Here is an 18,131-nt window from a genome sequence, read left to right as displayed (position 1 = left end):
CTTCATCAAGAGGCTTTTTAGTTTCTCTTCACTTTCTGCCATAAGGGTGGTGTCATCTGCATATCTGAGGTTATTGATATTTCTCCCGGCAATCTTGATTCCAGCCTGTGCTTCCTCCAGCCCAACGTTTCTCATGATGTACTCTGCATATAAGTTAAATAAGCAGGATGACAATATAATTTTTGAGGTAGGTTTCAACATTTTTTTTTCCTGTGTGAATATCTGCATGATCCAGCAGAATTTGTTGAAAAGTCCCTATTGCATTGTAGTGTCAACTTTATTATAAATTAGGTGACTATATATTCATAGGTCTGTTCTGTACCCTGTTCCATCAATCCATTTGTTTATTTTTGTGTCAGTTTCATACTTGCCTAATTATTGCAGCTTTATAGTAAGTCAATATCTGGTAAGTTCTCCAACTTTGGTTTTTTTACTTCAAGATTCTCCAGAATTCCATATAAATATTATATTCAGGTTGTCAATTTTCTGTAGAAAAACCTATTAGGGTTAAGACTAGGATTGCATTTAATCTATAAATCAATTTTGTATCCTGCAAAGTTGAATTGTCCAACCCGTGCATGAAGATGGCATATTCCTTCATTTACTTGGCTCTACCTTAATTTCTTTAAATAATGTTGTCCTACATACAGTTTATTAAAAGTTTTACTACAGGTTTTCTTTTATAAAATGCTCTTATTAACTATTTTTGAGCCGCTGATATAGAGCAATATGTTCGATTTTCATGTACTTGCTAATTCCAGTTTGTCTTTGGGTTCTTTAAAAATTTTCTACCTACACAATCAAGTATTCTGCAAATAAAGACAGTTTTGTTTCTTCCTTTCCATTTCTTTAGTCTTTTGTTTCTTTCTCTTGACTTATTTCACTGACTAGAACCATTAGAAAGAAAGAAAGTGAAGTTGCTCAGTTGTGTCTGACTCTTTGCAACCTCATGGACTATAGCCTGCCAGGCTCCTTCATCCATGGGATTTTCCAAAGAATACTGGAGTGGTTTGCCATTTCCTTCTCCAGGGGATCTGCCTGACCCAGGGATCGAACCCGGGTCTCCAGCACTGCCGGCAGACTCTACCATCTGAGCCACCAGGGAAGCCTGTAGGACCATTCGTATAATGGTTAATGGAAATGGTAATAGTGAACACTTTTGTTTCACTTTCACTGTTAGTGAGTTATTAGTATTTCACCATGTAGTATGACATTTGCAGTAGATTGCTTCTTCTGGAGATCATATTTATCACATTAAGGAAGTTACCTTTTATTTCTACTTTCCTAAGAGGTTTTTTTTGAATTTGAATTGATAATTGAGTATTACTAGGTTGCTTTTTTGGAGAAGGCAATGGCACCCCACTCCAGTACTCTTGCCTGGAAAATCCCATGGGTGGAGGAGCCTGGTAGGCTGCAGTCCATGGGGTCGCTAAGAGTTGGACACAACTGAGTGACTTCACTTTCACTTTTCACTTTCCTGCATTGGAGAAGGAAATGGCAACCCACTCCAGTGTTCTTGCCTGGAGAATCCCAGGGACGGGGGAGCCTGGTGGGCTGCCATCTATGGGGTCGCACAGAGTCGGACATGACTGAAGCAAGTTAGCAGCAGCAGCAGCAGGTTGCTTTTTTGTATATATTAATGTAATCACATAATTTTTCTCTTTTACTTTCATTATCAGATGAATTAAATTATATATCAAATGCTAAACCAACCTTGAATTCTTGTAATAAACCCAATTTGATTGTGATGTTTTATCCTTTTTAATACAGTGCTAAATTAAATTTATTACTATGTTGTTAATGAATTTTGGTGAAGAAAGCTGAGCGCCGAAGAATTGATGCTTTTGAACTGTGGTGTTGGAGAAGACTCTTGATAGTCCCTTGGACTGCAAGGAGATCCAACCAGTCCATCCTAAAGGAGATCAGTCCTGGGTGTTCATTGGAAGGACTGATGCTGAAGCTGAAACTCCAATACTTTGACCACCTGATTCGAAGAGTTGACTCATTGGAAAAGACCCTGATGCTGGGAGGGATTGGGGGCAGGAGGAGAAGGGGATGACAGAGGATGAGATGGCATCACCAACTCGATGGACATGAGTTTGGGTAAACTCCGGGAGTTGGTGACGGACAGGGAGGCCTGGTGTGCTGTGATTCATGGGGTCGCAAAGAGTCGGACACGACTGAGTGGCTGAACTGAACTTAACTGAATGAATTTTGGTGGCTTCCCCAGTGGCTCAGAGAGTAAAGAATCTGCCTGCAATGCAGGAGACCTGAGTTTGAGTCCTTGCTTGGGAAGATCCCTGGAGAATGAAATGGCAACCCACTCCAGTATTCTTGCCTGGAAAATCCCATGGACAGAGGAGCCTGGTGGGCTATAGTCCATGGGGTTGCAAAGAGTCAGACGTGATTGAGCGACTAACACACACACACAATGAATTTTGCAGTAATGCCAATGAGAGAAATTAATTTATGAGTTTTCCTTCCTGTAATGTCTTTGTTATATTTTGGTATTAAGATTATGCTGATCTCATAAAGTGAGTTGAGAAACTTTGCCTCTTTTTCTATGCTTTGATAAACTTGTTATGATTGATATTATTCCTCTCTTAAATGTTGGAAAAACTCATCAGTTAATCTGTCTGGGCCTAGAGTTTTCAGTCTAGGAAAGTTTACAGTTACAGATTAAGTGTTTTGGAAAGACGATAGACTCTTCTGAGTTTTAGTTTTCCTTTGTCAGTTTTGGTAATTTGTGTTTTTTAAAACATTTGTCCATTTATTTTAAGTGTCAAATTTGTTGTTATAAAGTTGTTTGTAGTTTTTAAAATTAGCTTTTAAATGACTGTAGGATCTATAGTAATGTTCCCCTTTCATTTCTGATGTTGATGATTTGTGTTTTATTTATTTTTCTTTATCAGTCTTGCTAAGGATCTTTATATTATTCCAAAGAATCCACTTTCAGCTCTGTAAATTTTTCTTCACTGTAAGTTTGTTTACCATTTCCTTGTTTTCTGCTCTTATCTTTATTAGTTCCTTCCTTCAACTTCTTTTGGGTTTGATTTGGGGCTCCTTTTCCAGCTTCTTGAGATGAAAGTTTATTTGATTAATTTTTAACGTTTTAAGTGTATTCTAACATATACATTTAAAGCTATAAACTTCCCCCAAGCACTGATAATGTTTTATTTTCATCATCATTTATTTAAATATATAGTAATTTCCATTTTGATTTCTGTTTATTCCATAGCTTATTTAGAAATGTATGCCAACTTCAAAGGAGTCAGGTATTTACCCATTATATTTATTTTGAAATTAATTTGTAACCAATTCCATGGTTTAGAGAGTATATTCTGAATGATTTCCAAGCTTTGGAGTTTTCTGAGCCTACATTTATGATGCACCATACAATCAATTTTGACTAATGTTTCATGAAGCTATGATGTTAGTTTTGGCTAATATTTACATGATACATTTACTTCCTAGTATATCTATAACCTTATATTAAAGTGTGTTTCTTTTCTCCCACCCAGCTTTATTGAGATATAACTGATATAACATTGTGTAAGTTTAAGACAAACAACATGTTGATTTGATATATTCATATATTTCAGAATGAACAGGTAAATTTTTTGTGAATAATATGTAGGGTGTTTTAAAAACTCAGTTTGAAAATATGCCTTTGATGAAAATACTTAGTCCTTTTGCATTTAAAGTAATTACCTACATAGTTAAGTTCCGTTTATTTCCTACTGACCTGCCTGTTTTACGTCTGATTTTTTTCTCTCTCAATAAAGCACTATTTTGGATTAATGAACATTTTTATAGTTAATTTTCTCCTATTTTATGTTATTGGCTATACATTATTTATTCTTTTATTAATTTTTCCAGATATTATAACATAGATCTCTGACTTATCACAGTCTAATGCAAGTGATTAATTTGACCATTTCTCCAGTTATACTAAATATATAGAGCACTAACTCTATTTATCCCTTCCATTTCTTACACTATTGTTTCCATAATCTTTAGTATTTCATTTGTTTCAAATCCCACAAAACTTTATTATCCATTTATATTCATTATTAATTTATATTTATCCTTTCCTTGAAGGACTTTTCATTTCTTTTTTTCATTTGTGTTTCTGTCACTTTCTTTCCTCCTGAAGAGCTCTTTTTAAATAATCTCACTTTATGTTTGTCTGGAAAGCTTTTATTTCACATTAAATCTATAAAACACTGGTGAAAGAAATCAAAGAGGACACTAATAGATGGAGAAATATACCATGTTCATGGATTGGAAGAATCAATATAGTGAAAATGAGTATACTACCCAAAGCAATTTATAGATTCAATGCAATCCCTATCAAGCTACCAACGGTATTCTTCACAGAGCTAGAACAAATAATTTCACAATATGTATGGAAATACAAAAAACCTCGAATAGCCAAAGCTATCTTGAGAAAGAAGAATGGAACTGGAGGAATCAACCTGCCTGACTTCAGGCTCTACTACAAAGCCACAGTCATCAAGACAGTATGGTACTGGCATAAAGATAGAAATATAGATCAATGGAACAAAATAGAAAGCCCAGAGATAAATCTACGCACCTATGGACACCTTATCTTTGACAAAGGAGGCAAGAATATACAATGGATTAAAGACAATCTCTTTAACAAGTGGTGCTGGGAAAACTGATCAGCCACTTGTAAAAGAATGAAACTAAAACACTTTCTAACACCATACACAAAAATAAACTCAAAATGGATTAAAGATCTAAACGTAAGACCAGAAACTATAAAACTCCTAGAGGAGAACATAGGCAAAACACTCTCCGACATACATCACAGCAGGATCCTCTATGACCCACCTCCCAGAATATTGGAAATAAAAGCAAGAATAAACAAATGGGACCTAATTAAACTTAAAAGCTTCTGCACAACAAAGGAAACTATAAGCAAGATGAAAAGACAGCCTTCAGAATGGAAGAAAATAATAGCAAATGAAGCAACTGACAAACAACTAATCTCAAAAATATACAAGCAAACAGCTCAACTCCAGAAAAATAAATGACCCAATCAAAAAATGGGCCAAAGAACTAAATAGACATTTCTCCAAAGAAGACATACAGATGGCTAACAAACACATGAAAAGATGCTCAACATCACTCATTATCGGAGAAATGCAAATCAAAACCACTATGAGGTACCATTTCACGTCAGTCAGAATGGCTGCAATCCAAAAGTCTACAAGTAATAAATGCTGGAGAGGGTATGGAGAAAAGAGAACCCTCTTGCACTGTTGGTGGGAATGCAAACTAGTACAGCCACTATGGAGAACAGTGTGGAGATTCCTTAAAAAATTGGAAATAGAATTGCCTTATGATCCAGCAATCCCACTGCTGGGCATACACACTGAGGAAACCAGAAGGGAAAGAGACACGTGTACCCCAATGTTCATCGCAGCACTGTTTATAATAGCCAGGACATGGAAGCAACCTAGATGTCCATCAGCAGATGAATGGATAAGAAAGCTGTGGTACATATACACAGTGGAGTATTACTCAGCCATTAAAAAGAATACATTTGAATCAGTTCTAATGAGGTGGATGAAACTGGAGCCTATTATACAGAGTGAAGTAAGCCAGAAAGGAAAACACCAATACAGTATACTAATGCATATATATGGAATTTAGAAAGATGGTAACAATAACCCTGTATACGAGACAGCAAAAGAGACACTGATGTATAGAACAGTCTTTTGGACTCTGTGGGAGAGGGAGAGGGTGGGATGATTTGGGAGAATGGCATTGAAATATGTATAATATCATGTATGAAACGAGTCGCCAGTCCAGGTTCAATGCACGATACTGGATGCTTGAGGCTGGTGCACTGGGATGACCCAAAGGGATGGTATGGGGAGGGAGGAGGGAGGAGGGTTCAGGATGGGGAACACGTGTATGCCTGTGGCGGATTCATTTCGATATATGGCAGAACCAATACAATATTGTAAAGTTTAAAAATAAAATAAAATAAAAACTGTTTTTGGAAATGGTTTTGAAACATTCAGAAAATCTGAAAGAATACTGCAAAGAAATCCTTTATGTTCCATACTTAGAAATTGAATAATTTTTAGCATTGTTGTTATTGTAATTTCCAGAACTATTTGAGAATAATTTGCAGATATGTTCCTTTACCCTTTTTCTACTTCAGAGAATAGTTCCTAAGATGCAAGAGAATGAGGACATCCTGTTATATTTTTGTTGTTGTTGTTTAGTGGCTAATTTGTGGCCAACTCTGTTGTGACCAAATGGACTATAGCCCGCCAGACTACTCTGTCCACGGAATTTCTCAGGCAAGAATACTGGAGTGGGTTGTCATGCCCTTCTCCAGGGGATCTCCCCAACCCAGGGATCGAACCTGAGATTTCTGCAGCTCCTGCATTTCAGGGAGAGTTTTTATCACTGAACCACCAGGGAAGCCCATCCTCCTTATATAGTAGTTATCAAATTCAGGAAATTTAACATTTCCTGAATTAATTAATATAACATTAACTTACCTAAACTAATTTAATTTATATTCTATTTTTATCAATTGTCAAACTAATGTAATTCCTCTTCCAGGATTACATCTTGCATTAGATGTTAAGATTTTTTTTAGTCTCCTTCCATCTAGTATAGATTTCTTTGCTTTTCATGTTCTTTCATAATAGCTTTTTTAAAAAATTCTATTGGAGTATAGTTAACTTACAATGTTGTCTTATCATGGTAGATATTTTTTGAAGATTAGGAACTAGTTCTTTTATCATATATTTCGTCAATTTAGGTTTCTTTGATATTTCCTCATGATTAGATTCAGGTTTTACTTTTTTGGCTTAAATCTGTGGTCCCCAACCTTTTTTTTTTTTTGGCATCAGAATCCAGTTTTGTGGAAGACAATTTTTCCATGGGCTGGGGGTGGGGGATAATTTGGGGAAGATTCCCGTAAGGAGTGTATAACCTAGATCCCTTCCATGCACAGTTCACAGTAGGATTTGTGCTCCTATGAGAATTTAGTGACACCGTTGATCTGATAAGAAGTGGAGCTCAGGTGGTAATGCCAGTGACGGGCAGCGACTGTGCATATAGATGAAGCTTCACTTGCTGGCCCACCACTCTCCTCCTGCTGTGTGGAATGGTTCCTATCAGGCCACAAACAGGTATCAGTCTGGGACCTGGGGTTGGGGACCCCTGGCTTGGGTAATATATAGATGATATATTGTTTAGATCAGATCAGATCAGTCACTCAGTCGTGTCCGACTCTTTGTGACCCCATGAATTGCAGCACCCCAGGCCTCCCTGTCCATCACCAACTCCCAGAGTTCACTCAGACTCACGTCCATCGAGTCAGTGATGCCATCCAGCCATCTCATCCTCTGTCATCCCCTTCTCCTCTTGCCCCGAATCCCTCCCAGCATCAGAGTCTTTTCCAATGAGTCAACTCTTCGCATGAGGTGGCCAAAGTACTGGAGTTTCAGCTTTAGCATCATTCCTTCCAAAGAAATCCCAGGGCTGATCTCCTTTAGGATGGACTGGTTGGATCTCCTTGCAGTCCAAGGGACTCTCAAGAGTCTTCTCCAACACCACACTTCAAAAGCATCAATTCTTCGGCGCTCAGCCTTCTTCACAGTCCAACTCTCACATCCATACATGACCACAGGAAAAACCATAGCCTTGACTAGAAGAACCTTTGTTGGCAAAGTAATGTCTCTGCTTTTGAATATGCTATCTAGGTTGGTCATAACTTTCCTTCCAAGGAGTAAGCATCTTTTAATTTTATGGCTGCAGTCACCATCTGTAGTGATATTGTTAGGATTTCACATATGGAGACACATTGTATCTATCTGATTCTTTTTGGTGGTATCAGCTGTAATCACTCAGCTAAGATATTGTCCAGTTTTTCCACTGATAGCTATCGCTTTTTACTTTTGTAATTAAGAACTACTGTATAGCTAGTTAGCTTATAGCTCTGTATTATTTTGTTCCTTATCAATCTCATTCCCCATAGATTTAGCATATGTATCAATTAAGATCCTTGCAGGAGACACATCACATCAGTAATGTGAACAGGGAAAATTTAATACACAGAATTTTAATTAGTAAAAGGTAGATAACTGATAAAAGGGATAACTCTAAGAGAACCAGGGATAGCATTTGAAGAAAAAAAGCAGCTACTACCTTATGGCTGAGGAATAGCATAAAGGGACTAAAGATTTAAGAAGCGCTTTCTTCTTCCTCTTGTTCCTGACAGCCCTCCTTTTCCCCTAAAAATTAAGACTAAGGTCAGACTTTTTCTTTTTCTTTTTTTTTCTTTTGTCTTTTTAAATTAATTTTTTTTAAATTAGAGAATGGTTCTTTTACACTGATTCAGCTATATGTATACATCTATCCCTTCTTTTTTCATTTCCTTCCCATTTAGGTCACCAGAGAGCATTGACTAGAGTTCCCTGAGCTAATACAGTAGGTTCTCATTAGTTATATGTTTTACACATATGTGAATTCCAGTCTCCCAGTTCATCCTATCCATCCCTTCCCTCTTAGTGTCCAAGAACTTGTTCTCTACATCTTTGTCTCTATTTCTGCTTTGCAAATCAGTTCATCTGTATCACTTTTCTAGATTCCACATATAAGTGATTTATATGGTATTTGTTTTTCTCTTTCTGATTTCCTTCACTCTGTGTGACAGTTTTTAGGTCCATCCATGTCTCTGTAAGTGGCACAACTCTGTTTCTTTTTACAGCTGAGTAATATTCTGTTGTATGTATGTACCACATCTTTTTATTCATTTCTCTGTGGATGGATGTCTAGGTTGCTTTCATGTCCTGGCTATTGTAAGTAGTACTGCAGTGAACATGGGGATGTGAACATGGAGATGAACAAAGGACATCTGTCTTTTTGAATTCTGTTTTTCTCAGTATATATATCCAGGAGTGGATATTCCTGGGGATATGGTAGTTTTATTTTCATCAGTAGATTTTTAAGGAACCACCATGCTGTTCTTCATAGTGGATGTATCTATTTACGTTGATCTCAGACTTTTTCAAAGAGAGTGTGACTGCCACAGGGATACACAGTCAGCTGCTGGGGGTGGGAGTGGAGCCACATACTAGAGTTTGCATAGAAGTGGCCCCTAGGTGGAGAGGGTATGTGTGACTGAGTATGTGACTGCAGTTGGTCCACACCAACCCACTGGCTCTCCACCTATGTAATCAGGAACAGAGGACTGAAGAACCACCTTAAGTACATGCCTTCTTCCATCATCACATGCCCCTCTATCGTCCTCTACTGGTAATGCCTCCCATATTCAGCTGCCAAAACTGATGTTACAGGGTGAGGAGAGGCTTGTAACACATCCAGACAAATGATCTGGAAGAAGGAGAAGGAAGAAGATAAGGCCACCTCTACAGGTTTGGCGGCTAGAGCAGATGTGGTGTAAATTGTTGCTAGACATTCGAGTCACTAGTTTGTCCACTGAGAGGTGGGGAGTAAGACTGGAGAGATGGCAAATGAGCATTTTACTGCTCTCTAGTGCATTGGATGAGATGCTTTGGGCTTCCCTGGTGGCTCAGATGATAAAGAATGTGGGAGACCTGAGTTAAATCCCTGGGTCAGGAAGATCCCCTGGAGAAGGGAGTGGCAACCCACTCCTGTATTCTTGCCTGGAGAATTCCATGGACAGAGGAGCCTGGTGGCTACAGTCCATGGGGTTGCAAAGAGTCAGATACAACTGGATGACTGGCACTTTTTAAAAGCATTTTTTACATGAGATGCTTCATATGGATCGCCCCAACTCCTCTTAAAAACCCTGAGAGATGAGTGTTACTGCTAAGTTGCTTCAGTCGTGTCCGACTCTGTGTGACCCCATAGACGGCAGCCCACCAGGCTCTCCCATCCCTGGGATTCTCCAGCCAAGAACATTGGAGTGGGTTGCCATTTCCTTCTCCAATGCATGAAAGTCAAAAGTGAAACTGAAGTCACTCAGTCATGCCCGACTCTTCGTGACCTCATGGACTGCAGCCTACCAGGCTCCTCCACCCATGGGATTTTCTAGGCAAGAGTACTGGAGTGGGTTGCCATTGAGGTGAGTGTTACTAGCCACATTTTACAGATGAGGAGACTGAGGCTCAGAGAGGTTAGGTAAGTGCAAGGCACTAGGTGAGTAATGGGATCAGAATTAAAAATCATAGCTGGTCTGCCTCCAGTTCTTACTAGACTATTACATTTTAGATGACATTTAAATGAATGTGATTGTCTTATAGCCCTACCATGTGGATGCCTCTGGGACAGAACCAGAGCTGGGTTTCTGAATTTATCCTGCGTGGCTTCTCCAGTGACCCCATGACCAACAGGACCCTCTTCGGTGCCTTCCTTCTTCTTTTCCTGAGCTCAGTCCTTGGCAATGGGCTCATCATCACCCTGATATGCCTGGACACGCATCTCCACACTCCCATGTACTTCTTCCTCTGTATCCTCTCCCTGCTGGATATGGGCTGTGTCACCACCACTGTGCCCTAGATGCTGGTGCATCTTCTTTCTCGATCTCAGACCATCTCCTTTGCTGGTTGTTGGCTACAAATGTGCATCTTTGGTGCTGTGGGCCTGACTGAGTGTTTTTTCCTTGTAGTCATGGCCTTTGACCGGTACGTGGCCATCTGCTATCCACTGCGTTATACTGTCATCCTCAGCTGGGGCCTGTGCACATGACTGTCAGCTGGGACCTAGGTCTGTGGTTTCTTCTTCTCTCTGATCCACACTTTTTCCATGAGGCTGCCATACTCTGAGCCCAACATGGTCAACCACTACTTCTGTGAAGGCCCCTCAGTATAAAACTTGGCTTGCATGGATACCCATGTCATTGAGATGGTTGACCTCGTCATCAGTGTCTTCATGGCTGTTGCTCCACTGTCGCTCATTGTGGCTTCCTACATCCATATTGCCAGGCCATCCTCAAGTTCAAGTCCATGCAGGCCTGCTGCAAGGCTTTCTCCACCTGTGCTTCCCACCTGACTGTGATCACATTCTTCTATGCTCCAGCCATCTACCTCTACATGAGGCCCAATTCAAGTTATTCCTCTGAGCAAGACAAGCTGATTTCACTCTTTATAATGCTTTCACTTCCCTGTTTAATCCTGTGGTCTACAGTCTGAGGAACAAGGACTCAAAGTGATGAGGGGGTGTAGACTGGCCTGGTGAATTGAGAAACAGGAGGAGTCTGGAGTAAAGTGTTCAATGATGAGAAAGGAACAGCATCTATAACATATGAAAAAAACATTATTCAATAAAACCAACATAGTACTTGGTCAATGGAACAAATGTGGAACGTGAAACCAAGAACAGCTGTCTTGATCAACTTTCAACATTGTGATGCAGTTAACAAAAACTCCATAATCTCATGGGATTACACAGTAAAAATCCATATTTTTGTCATGTTCCAAGTCAGTTGCAAGTAGACTGTGGCCTTCTGCCATGGGACCCTTGGATACAGCCTGAAGGAGGAGGCCCTATCTGGAACATGCGAGACTTATGACAGAGAGAAAGGAACAATGGCTGAAATACATGACGACTCTTACAGTTTCTCCTCAGAAGTAACACACGTCTCTTTGCTGACATCCTATTGACCAAAGCAAGTCCTATGTGTAGGCCTTCTGAAAAAAGGGCAGGAAGTATTTTCTTCCCACAGAAAAATAATGCAAGTCACATGGCATGGGGATGGATGTATATTCCCTCTACAGTGAGAGGAGCAAATACTAAGGGTGATAATGTAATCTACAACGGAGGCACTGGGACCAATAGTATGCATGTAACTACCGTGAAGCATGGTACCCGAAAGTGATGTGGTGTATGGACATAGAAGAATGTCTAGTAGTAGGCAATCATAGTAGTACAGGAAAATAATAAATATATGCAACCAACATTGAAAATTAAGCCGATGGTATACAGAGCCAATGTAACCCATGGACCTGGCCTGATGCATGGAAGCAATATGGTTTATGGGATTGATACCTTGTACTCTGCATCATCGGTGGAAAGAACCAAACTTGACATTAATTGACCTGGGTTCTAGTCCCAACCTTGCTAACTGGTTATGTCACTTTGGGCCATTTACTTCCTTTCTCTGGATCTCACCTTACTCATAAATAGAATGAACACCTCAAATTGAAAGGTCTCTAAGACCTCTGTGTCTCCAAAATTCTATGTCACAGTAGGTGAAATGCATGAAACCAAATGCAGTAAACTAGTGTATCTTCTGTGAACCGTAGGGTGAATTAAAACATCACAGAAGAATGAAAGTCATTGCAGGTACAGTCCATTTTAAGCAGTGCCTCTGATTCTTTCAAGGGATCTAAATGACATAAGAGATTCTATAAGAACTCTGGCACAAGCCTCAGAGTTAGCATGTGAATCCAGCTTTCTTTCAGGCCTCATTGATGGCCCAGAAGTCTTAGGGATGAGAGATGTAACAGGACAGGGCTAAGTACGGGCTTGTGTAGATGAGTACTGGCACCAATCGTGTGGCAAAGTTCCAGGCAGCATTTCCAGAATATTTCAGGCAGAAAGTGAAGGGTCCCATGGGCTGTTGTAGTGTTCCTGCCTTCTAGGAAGAGGGTAGGAAGCTATGTAGCTGGTGGAAGGGACTTAAAACTTTTGAGAACTTTCTGTTTCTGGCTTTGTGGGGAAGGGGTTGCCTGGATACTGTGGAAAAGGTCTTATTGGCTCTTGGAGTTCCTTCCAGAAGGTGTGGAGTCTACCTGGTGGCTCTGCTACAATGAGTCAATAATCAGGGTAGTGAAGAGTGAGTCTTGTGGGTGAAGTGATGAGGTTTTGTTTGTCTCTCTACTTGGATAGATAGTAACAAAGTTTGTAATTCAAGATGATAATAGATTTTTAAAAAATTAATTTATTTATTTTAATTGGAGGCTAATTAATTTACAATATTGTAGTGGTTTTTGCCATACATTGACATGAATCAGCCATAGGTGTACATGTGTTCCCCATCCTGAACCCCTCCCCCTTCCCTCCCCATCCCATCCCTCAGGGTCATCCCAGTGCACTGGCCCTGAGTGCCCTGTCTCATACATTGAACCTGGACTGGTCATCTATTTCACATATGGTAATATACATGTTTCAATGCTATTCTCTCAAATCATCATAACCTCGTCTTCTCTCACAGAGTCCAAAAGTCTGTTCTTTACATCTGTGTCTCTTTTGCTGTCTCCCATATAGGGTCATTGTTACCATCTTTCTAAACTCCATATATAAGTGTTAATATACTGTATTGGTGTTTTTCTTTCTGACTTACTGCACTCTGTATAATAGGCTCCAGTTTCATCCACCTCATTAGAACGGATTCAAATATATTCTTTTTAATAGCTGAGTAATATTCCATTGTGTATATGTACCACAGCTTTCTTATCCATTCACCTTCTGATGGACACCTAGGTTGCTTCCATGTCCTGGCTATTATAAACAGTGCTGCGATGAACACTGGGGTACATCTGTCTCTTTCAATTCTGGTTTCCTTGGTGTGTATGCCCAGCAGTGGGATTGCTGGGTTGTATGGGAGTTCTATTTACAGTTCTTTAAGGAATAGGCAATGGCACCCCACTCCAGTACTTTTGCCTAGAAAATCCCATGGACAGAGGAGCCTGGTAGGCTGCAGTCCATGGGGTCGCTAAGAGTCGGACACGACTGAGCGACTTCACTTTCACTTTTCACTTTCATGCATTGGAGAAGGAAATGGCAACCCACTCCAGTGTTCTTGCCTGGAGAATCCCAGGGACGGGGGGGCCTGGCGGGCTGCCTTCTGTGGGATCGCACAGTCAGACACAACTGAAGCGACTTAGTAGTAGTAGTACTAGTAGTAGTAAGGAATCTCACACTGTTCTCCATGGTGGCTGTACTAGTTTGCATTCCCACCAACAGTGTAAGAGGGTTCCCTTTTCTCTACACCCTCTCCAGCATTTATTGCTTGCAGACTTTTGGATTGCAGCCATTATGACAGTCATTGTGGTTGAATGACAGACCTCATTGTGGTTTTGATTTGCATTTCTCTGATAATGAGTGATGTTGAGCATCTTTTCATGTGTTTGTTAGCCATCTGTATGTCTTCTTTGGAGAAATGTCTATTTAGTTCTTTGGCCCATTTTTTGATTGGGTTGTTTATTTTTCTGGAATTGAGCTGCATGAGCTGTTTGTATATTTTTGAGATTAATTGTCAGTTGCTTCGTTTGCTATTATTTTCTCCCATTCTGAAGGCTGTCTTTTCACCTTGCTTAGAGTTTCCTTCATTGTGCAAAAGCTTTTATGTTTAATTAGGTCCCATTTGTTTATTTTTGCTTTTATTTCCATTACTCTGGGAGGTGGGTCATAGAGGATCCTGCAGTGATTTATGTCAGAAAGTGTTTTACCTATGTTCTCCTCTAGGAGTTTTATAGTTTCTGGTCTTACATTTAGATCTTTAATACATTTTGAGTTTATTTTTGTGTATGGTGTTAGAAAGTGTTCTAGTTTCATTCTTTTACAAGTGGTTGGTCAGTTTTCCCAGCACCACTTGTTAAAGAGATTGCCTTTTCTCCACTGTATTCTTCCTTCCTTTGTCAAAGATAAGGTGTCCATAGGTGCATGGATTTATCTCTGGGCTTTCTATTTTGTTCCATTGATCTATATTTCTGTCTTTGTGCCAATACCATACTGCCTTGATGGCTGTAGCTTTGTAGTATAGTCTGAAGTCAGGCAGGTTGATTCCTCCAGTTCCACTCTTCTTTCTCAAGATTGCTTTGACTAGTCAAGGTTTTTTGTATTTCCATCCAAATTGTGAAATTATTTGTTCTAGTTCTCTGAAAAATACCATTGGTAGCTTTATAGGGATTGCATTGAATCTGTAGATTGTTTTGGGGAGTATACTCATCTTCACTATGTTGGTTCTTCTGATCCATGAACATGGTATATTTCTCCATTTATTTGTGTCATCTTTGATTAATGTAGAAAACTATAAAACACTGATAATAGATTTTATCTTAAAGATAGAAAACTTCTATTTTTAAGAACCTGGGATGAAAAAAAAAAAAAAGAACCTGGGATGAGGACTGGGGTGGAGGAGAAAAGGTGCCACAGTGTTTTCAGGAGAATGGCTTGGGAGTACCGATGAGGGGACTGGAGTGAAGAGGAACAGTTAGTGGGGAGACCTAGGCATAATTTCTGAAGGTGCTAGACTTGATGGTGGCAGTTAATAGGGACATGCTGAATGATGTGATGAGGAAAGAAGCAAGAGCACGTGATGGTTTGGGTGTGTTGGTGAAAAGGGAGAAATAAAAAACTATCAGGGTTTTAAGCCAGCTTCACCACTATCTCTACTTCCCTATAATTCACTGATGGGAGCCATTGATTGTCAGCTGTCATCACTGATCCCTGGCACTGGTGACAGGAAGTCACAGCCCCATCCTCATGGAATTTGTAGTCCCCAAACCAGCGGTTCTTAGGAATTGTATAGGTACTTAGGAGTGGGGTTTTAAAATACTGTTAATTAATTCTGTTTTAATTTGGTCTCTATGAGGGTTGTTGTTTTTTTGTTTTATTTATTTATTTTACTTGTCCTCCTATTTCCTTGAACAAAGAAAATAGCAGAGAGTTGTCACAGCCCCTGTCTAGTAAGACTCAGGTCATCTATTTGGGGGAAATATTTTGCTGGTAGACTGAAACATCAGCTTCTTTAATTCTTTGCCCCTTTGATCCATTTCTGCACTAATGATCTCACAACTTCTGTTTGGGCAGATTGGTAAACTACCACTTATCAGCTGTGCGCTCCTGTGCAAGAAACATAAGTCCCCCAACTCTGCTTTCTCTGTTTGCTGATCCCTATGCAAATAAAATTGCAAACTTAGAGGGAATGGATGTTTTTCTAGGAAAATGTAGATTACTAAAATTAAAACTTTTAAAAGATAGAAAGTGTTAACAGACTGATGCATAGGAAAATGAGAAAAACAGAGAAAGCTATTAAATAACTACCTCACTACAAGATTCAAAGAAATCTGGCAAGAAAGTTTGGGGAGAGGGGAGATGTATGTGGATGGACTTCCTCAGAGTGGACACAGACTGTGTCACACATGCATATTCATAAAAAAGTATCAATTGCAGAGGAGACAAATCAGGTGGAACAAAATGACACACTCTGTGGATGTCAGTCAGGTTTACCCCCCAGACCTTTGTTCAGTAAACACATAAGCAAAGTGCCCATGTTACCAGCATAGAGGCTGTCCACATGGGCTCAAAACGGACTTCCCCTTTCCACAGCTGACCTGGCTACCACTACTAACGAGTGCTTCATGGGCAAAGAGCAGAGGTCAACTCTATGACACCATTCTCCAAGAGAGCAGGCTGCCACCTGGGGCAGTATGATACACTGAATCTCTTACACCATGGAGGGGACAATGATCTGTCTTCATAGGAACATAAGCAGATTCTAGATACAGATTTTCTTCCCCTGCCCATAAAGCTTTTGCTAGCATCATGATCTTTGATTTCAGAGCATGCCTAATCCCAACATCAGGGCATCCCCACAGCATTGTATTTGATCAAGAAACTCATTTTACATCTATGGGCTCATAATTATAGAATCAATAGTTTTACTTAACCTCCAAAACTTAGGATCAGTTCAGTTCAGTTCAGTCGCTCAGTCGTGTCTGACTCTTTGTGACTCCATGAACCACAGCACGCCAGGTCTCCCTCTCCATCACCAACTCCCGGAGTCTACCCAAACACCTGTCCATTGAGTTGGTGATGCCATCCAACCATCTCATCCTCTGTCATCCCCTCTCCTTCTGCCCTCAATCTTTCCCAGGATCAGGGTCTTTTCCAATGAGTCAGCTCTTCTCATCAGGTGGCCAAAATATTGGAGTTTCAGCTTCAGCATCAGTCCTTGCAGTGAATACCCAGGACTGATCTCCTTTAGGATGGACTGATGGACTCCTTGCAATCCAAAGGACTCTCAAGAGTCTTCTCCAACACCACAGTTCAAAAGCATAAATTCTTTGGTGCTTAGCTTTCTTTATAGTCTAACTCTCACATCCATACATGACCACTGGAAAAACCATAGCCTTGACTAGACGGACCTTTGTTGGCAAAGTAATATCTCTGCTTTTTAATATGCTGTCTAGGTTGGTCATAACTTTCCTTCTAAGAAGTAAGCGTCTTTTAATTTCATGGCTGCAGTCACCATCTGCAGTGATTTGGAGCCCCCAAAAATAAAGTCTGACACTGTTTCCACTGTTTCCCCATTTATTTGCCATGAAGTGGTGGAACCAGATGCCACAATCTTAGTTTTCTGAATGTTGAGCTTTAAACCAACTTTTTCACTCTCCTCTTTCACTTTCATCAAGAGGTTCTTTAGCTCCTCTTAACTTTCTGCCATAAGGGAGGTGTCATCTGCATCTCTGAGGTTATTCATATTTCTCCTGGCAATCGTGATTCCAGCTTGTGCTTCTTCCAGCCCAGTGTTTCTCATGATGTACTCTGCATGTAAGTTAAATAAGCAGGGTGATAATATATAGCCTTGATGTACTCCTTTTCCTATTTGAAACCAGTTTCTTGTTCTACGTCCAGTACTAACTGTTGCTTCTTGACCTGCATACAGATTTCTCAAGAGGCAGGCCAGGTAGTCTGGCATTCCCATCTCTTTCAGAATTTTCCACAGTTTATTGTGATCCACACAGTCAAAGGCTTTGGCATAGTCAATAGCGCAGAAATAGATGTTTTTCTGGAACTCTCTTGTTTTTTGATGATCCAGCAGATGTTGGCAGCTTGATTTCTGGTTCCTCTGCCTTTTCTAAAACCAGCTTGAACATCTGGAAGTTCATGGTTCATGTATTGCTGAAGCCTGGCTGGAGAATTTTGAGCATGACTTTACTACCATGTGAGATGAGTGAAATTGTACAGTAGTTTGAGCATTCTTTGGCATTGCCTTTCTTTGGGATTGGAATGAAAACTGAACTTTTCCAGTCCTGTGGCCACTGCTGAGTTTTCCAAATTTGCTGATATATTGAGTGCAGCACTTTCACAGCATCATCTTCTAGGGTTTGAAATAGCTCAACTGGGATTCCATCACCTCCACT

At 40.0% G+C, this 18,131-nt stretch overlaps 1 protein-coding gene and 1 pseudogene across 1 annotated transcript in view; both read left to right on the top strand.

Annotated features, from left to right (window-relative positions):
- LOC133245225 (olfactory receptor 2A5-like) overlaps window positions 1–10,728 on the top strand; it is a 28,106-nt gene extending 17,378 nt beyond the window's left edge. The window contains exon 2 of the mRNA XM_061413173.1: window positions 10,649–10,728. Within this exon, the coding sequence (XP_061269157.1) occupies window positions 10,649–10,728 (80 nt within the window). The remainder of the gene's footprint in view (window positions 1–10,648) is intronic.
- The window catches only part of LOC133244718 (olfactory receptor 2D2-like), a 136,977-nt pseudogene that overhangs the window by 41,951 nt on the left and 76,895 nt on the right, over window positions 1–18,131 (top strand).

Source organism: Bos javanicus, chromosome 3 (assembly GCF_032452875.1).
Source record: "Bos javanicus breed banteng chromosome 3, ARS-OSU_banteng_1.0, whole genome shotgun sequence".
NCBI lineage: Eukaryota > Metazoa > Chordata > Mammalia > Artiodactyla > Bovidae > Bos > Bos javanicus.
The sequence above is the reverse complement of the archived record's forward strand: the minus strand, read 5'-3'. Positions and strand labels throughout refer to the sequence as shown.